Below are 6,000 nucleotides of genomic sequence, written 5' to 3' on the forward strand. Positions count from 1 at the left end.
ATGCTCTGAAAGGCCTCCATTGGCTCAACTTTACACTCTCAAGACCCTTAAAAGACACTAAAGACTAAAGTTACAAAGTCCATCTCACTACAGCGGCTCTACAATAACTTTATGGAGTGACGAGAATAGTTTTTGTGTGCAAAAAAACCCTAAATAACGACTTATATAGTGATGACGATTTCAAAACACGGCCTCATGAAGCTTCGAAGCGTTATGAATCAGTGAGTCGATTCAGCGGTTCAGAGCGTTATGAATCAGTGAGTCGATTCAGCGGTTCAGAGCGTTATGAATCAGTGAGTCGATTCAGCGGTTCAGAGCGTTATGAATCAGTGAGTCGATTCAGCAGTTTGAATCGCCAAATTTCAGCAGTTTGGCGGTTTGACACGCGATCCGAATCATGAATCGACTCACTGATTCATAACGCTCTGAAGCTTCATGAGGCCGTGTTTTGAAATCGTCATCACTATAGAAGTCGTTATTTAGGGTTTTTTTTGCGCACAAAAACTATTCTCACCGATTCATAAAGTTATTGTAGAGCCACTGTAGTGAGATGGACTTTGTAACTTTAGTCTTTAGTGTCTTTTAAGGGTCTTGAGAGTGTAAAGTTGAGCCAATGGAGGCCTTTCAGAGCATCAGATTTACACTAAAATATCTTCATTTGTGTCTGAAGATGAACGGAGGTCTGACGGGTGTCCAACCACATGAGGCTCAGTCATTAATGACACAATTTACATTTTTGGGTGAACTAACCCTTTAACGCACACACACGCACGGACGCACCCTCACACACTCACTCACTCACTCACTCACTCAAACGCAGACACACACACACACACACACACACACACACACACACACACACACACACACACACACACACACACACACACACACACACACACACACACACACACACACACACACACAATTAATGACTCTCTCTCACACACACACTCTCAAACACTCTCTCTCACACACACACACACACACTCAAACACACTCTCTTACACGCTCTCTCTCACTCACACACACTCTCAAGCACTCACACTCTATCACACTTTTTCACACTCACTCACTCAAATGCAGACACTTACACACACACACACACTCACTGACTCACACACACACACACACACACACTCAAAGACACGCTCTTTCACTCTCACACACACTCATACACACACACGCTCAAGCACTCACACTCTTGCACTCTCACACAAATACCTACACTTCCTCTCTCTCACACACACATGCTCACAAACACTCACGCTCACACACACACACACACACACGCACACACACACACACACACACACACACACACACTCAAACACACACTCTTTCACTCTCACACACACTCATACATACACACACACTCAAGCACTCACACTCTTGCACTCTCACACACACACATACACTTCCTCTCTCTCTCACACACACGCACAAACTACACACACACACACATACTCAAAGACATGCTCTTTCACTCTCACACACACTCATACACACACACTCAAGCACTCACACTCTTGCACTCTCACACACATACATACACTTCCTCTCTCTCACACGCACATACACACACATGCTCACAAACACTCACGCACACACTCACGCTCACACACACACACACACACACACACACACACACACACACACACTCAAACACACACTCTTTCACTCTCACACACACTCATGCACACACACTCAAGCACTCACACTCTTGCACTCTCACACACACACACACACACACACACACTTTTAACAGGGAAGATTGACAGTGAGATTGAGCTTCTCATACATACACACACACACACACACACACACACATACATACACTCACACACTTACACACACACACTCACACACATTTCACGTATTTCATTTACTCAGAGCCTCAAACCCAAACTCACTCAAACACGACTGTTTCCTTCAGGAGATAGAAATCTATGTGCTTATGATCCTCAGTGTCTGCTAGATGACTGTATAGATCTGATCAGAACCATATTCTCCTTTCAGCAGAACTTATAGTTTATGAAATGAGAGAGATTTAACTCTGATCAGTTTATATTAAATGGATGTGTAATAATTCAACAGATTTAACAAGCTTGTGTTGTGAGTTCTGATGTCTCAGTCTCAGATATCTTCATTGTTTCTGTGTGTGTTTGTAGATTATGGAACTGTGGGGTGACAGAAGAAGGCTGTGGTTATCTGGCTTCAGCTCTGTGTTCAAACCCCTCACACCTGAGAGAGCTGGATCTGAGCAGAAATAACCTTGAAGATTTAGGAGTCAAGATGCTCTCTGATCTACTGAAGGACCCAAACTGCACACTGAACAAACTCAGGTATGTTGAGCAGATTCATCTCATCCTGTGAATGTGTGTGTGTGTGTTTCAGTCTCACCATCTACAAGTGTGCAGTGAAATGTGGAAAGGGTCTGTAGTAAAGCTGCATGGAGGAAAGATTACTTATTTACTGTTACAATATCAATCTCAAGGAGTAGGCCTTCTGAAAAAGATAGTTCACCCAAACATTTAAAATCTGTCATTATTTACTCACCCTCACGTCATCCAAACCTGTGTGCCTTTCTTTATTCTGTGGAGCACAAAAGAAGACATTTTCTGTTCAGTGAGAAAAGTCTCAGTGTTTTTCCCTTACAATGGAAGTCAGTGGTCAGCAAAACTTCACAATATCATCTTTTGTGTTCGGCAGAAGAAATCCATACAGGTTTGGACACACATGAGAGAGAGTAAATGATGACAGAGTTTATATTTGTGTGTGAACTGTCCCTTTAAGAAAGGGTAGGTTTTATTTGTCTCAGAATCAATGGATCTCTTCTTTGGTGCTGGTTTGGTAAGAATATAACCATGTTGTGCTTGGACTGACAGGTTTGTCATATTTCCTCTTTGAGTGGCCACACATGATCTACTGTACAGGCTTTACATGGCATTTCTGATTGAGTTCCTGCATAGTGTTTAAATCCAAAATACTCCCATACAATTGAGGCTCTTCCATGTTTTGACACTGGATTTTCTTCTGCAGCTTCATTGTCTTCACCATCAAGGGATCATTTTGACAAGCTAACACACCTTTGGGGTCTTTCACACACAATTCTTTCGTCTGTCTTCACTCTTTCTTATAAACAAGCATTAGACAGGCGTCTTTGACTGTTGTGATCCTCGCTGTTTTTTCACTCTTGCTCATGTGATATTGATTAATCAGCTTTATCTATAAAACAGAAATCTGGTATGTCTTCATTTATTAATAAATAAACATTTATAATTCATTATAATTAATATCCTCATTAAGTAAATGTGTCTGTTTTATAGTGTAAATCATGGAATAGGACACTGTAGGTATGTTCTCACACACACACACACACACACACACACACCTGTGGTTAATATTGATTTGTTCTCTCTTCTTGTCTTCAGATACGAGTAATCTCGCACTGGATCCAAACACAGCACACACTCGTCTCATTCTGTCTGAGGAGAACAGAAATATAACACACATGTTTGAGGATCAGCCATATCCTGATCATCAGAGAGATTTGATGAGTGTGGTCAGGTTCTGTGTGGAGAGAGTCTGACTGGATGATGTTACTGGGAGTCAGTCAATGAATATCAGTGACATATAAAGGGATCGGCAGGAGAGGAAGGAGACACTGTAAATTTAGTTTCTGAACTGTCTTGATTACAGATTCTCTGGCCGTCACAATAATCTGAGATCATCAGATCTGCCCCTTCATCCCCTCTAACAGAGCAGGAGTGTTTCTGGACTGACCGGCCGGTACTTTATTCTTCTACAGCGTCTCTGACACTCACACACATTCAACACAATGAGCTTAAATGTTCACTTCTGAGCGATTTGTTTTTTGTCCTTCGCTGTTTGTCATACAGTCATGATTATTTACTCTTAATATGTTTAAATGTTTCTGAGGAACAGGAATAAGTAATCTGCTGAAAAGTTTTTTATCTTTATGTTTTCGCTGCTTCTTCACAAATTGGATCAATTCTGAGGTTAGTTTATGAAAGTGCTTTACAGAGACCTGAGAAGAGTGGCCACAGCTCTTCTAAACGCTTCTATATATATAAAGTTGTTTCCTCATGTCACGTGACACGCATACCCAGAGAGAAAGTGAATCCGCATAGGCCTGACAACATGTACAGAACAGATCATAGTAGTAAAAGTTTAGGTGCTGTTTGATATTTATGTTCCTTCTTGGTTGTTTTCTGTTAAAAAATCCAGTAAATGAGAGAAGGCAATCAATCCTCCGTTCCAAATAAAAAAGGCCATCAAGACAATATCCTGGTTTTTATACAGTGGTGTAACATGAGCTTTTATAGATGAGCATAATCTACATTGTGTGTGTGTGTGTGTGTGTGTGTGTGTGTGTGTGTGTAGGCCTGTAACTTACGTGTTACTTTTCTTAGCAACTATGAGCCATTGTACTGATTTCAATGTCACACACACACACACAATTTGTTGTTGTTACTACTACTTTTTTTTAATCGTGTCTCAAATGAAATGAATAGATTTAAATGATTATAGTTGAGCAAACAGGAGTCTGCTGCAGTGTGTGTGTTTGACCGCTAGGTGGCGTAATAGACTTGAGTTTTGTCCTGTTTAAGTCTCTCCCCATGAGGAAACTGCTGTACAGAAATGTGCAGTCACTGGTTCACCTACAGTGGCGTCTGAAACTAATATATGTTTGCATTTCCCTTTTAAGCTTTTAGGATTTTAAACCATATTTAATAAATAAATATTATGATGTGAACTGAAGAAGTGGTATTTTGGTTTCTAGATGATCTCAAATCATGATTATCAGGTTTTGTTCATGGCAGTTCCAGTGCTAATTGTTGCAATGATATTAAATTATTATGATATCATATAATTTGCAATTAAATGTTTTATATTAAATGTGAAATAGATGCATTTTCACCAATACTCCCACACAGTTATTCTGCCGTTGGATTTAATGAATCATTCAGATCACATGATTAACCATTAAGAGAGTTATTTAGTCATTTGCTAGAAAATATTATTCATGCTTTATGGTTATTTATTATACTGTCAGGCTGCAGAACCAATGAAGAACATTTACTGTAAATGAGTTTTTACCACGGTAACAGTTTGTAGGTTATTCTGGTTGTCAGGGTGTCGCTATGCAGTTGCTTTTTGCTTTGAGTTATTTCTTTAAAATGTGTGTTTTTTTGTTCAGTTTCTAGTGTATTCTGTTTTGTTGCCAGGGTGTTGCTATGCCGTTACTAAGGTGTCTTATGTGGTTTTTACTGTTTGCCATGTTGCTATGCAGTTTCTAGAGTATTCTGCCAATGTGTTGTTAAGCTCACTTAAAGTAAAAGTTGTTATATTTTGTAAAGCCTAATAAATGTTAAAATGTATAGATTTCAATTATAATGTAATGTTGAATGGCTATAATTATTGGCTAAAATTGAGGGGGGAAATCTATTTCATAGAGACATCTATAGCAGTATCAGTTCTTGCCTTCTTTAATAAAATAAAAAAAATGACTAACAAATATGTAAAATATACTGTCTTTATGTTGTTTCTACATGAATATGGAGATTAAATGTGAAATTATTACAATATAAAAATATATTACAAACTTTAATGTCAAGTGCGATTAATAATGAATTTACAGCACCACTACCACACACACACACACACACACACACACACACACACACACACGTCCTGCAGGGGGCGACGGTGATTCGCTGATTCTCATTAATCACTCTCAGCTGAAGAAGATCATCATAATTCATCGATGCTAAGATTAGGTTAATCAATATGAATTAATCAATATTAACACGAGGTCAATTATACACTTGACATCAAACTTTGACGAGGTATATTCATATGATATCTGTAAACTGTGTAAAGTAATAATCGGCCTAATGGTTTAATTCTGTCTGCTCGTGTCAGTAATCATTAATCATATGAATAGCATAATTAGCATTTTACATTACATTAGCT

The 6,000-nt window shown here is 39.0% G+C and overlaps 1 protein-coding gene across 1 annotated transcript in view; it reads left to right on the plus strand.

Annotated features, from left to right (window-relative positions):
• Positions 1–5,632, plus strand: part of LOC307122188 (NACHT, LRR and PYD domains-containing protein 3-like) — a 67,126-nt gene extending 61,494 nt beyond the window's left edge. Inside the window, exons 7-8 of the mRNA XM_079810151.1 lie at positions 2,172–2,345; positions 3,435–5,632. Coding sequence (XP_079666277.1) covers positions 2,172–2,345; positions 3,435–3,444 — 184 coding nt within the window. The 3' untranslated portion in view covers positions 3,445–5,632. The remainder of the gene's footprint in view (positions 1–2,171; positions 2,346–3,434) is intronic.
• The last annotated feature ends 368 nt before the right edge of the window (positions 5,633–6,000 follow it).

The sequence above is a fragment of the Gobio gobio genome, assembly GCF_949357685.1.
Source record: "Gobio gobio genome assembly, chromosome: 25".
In the NCBI taxonomy this organism is placed as follows: Eukaryota; Metazoa; Chordata; class Actinopteri; order Cypriniformes; family Gobionidae; genus Gobio; species Gobio gobio.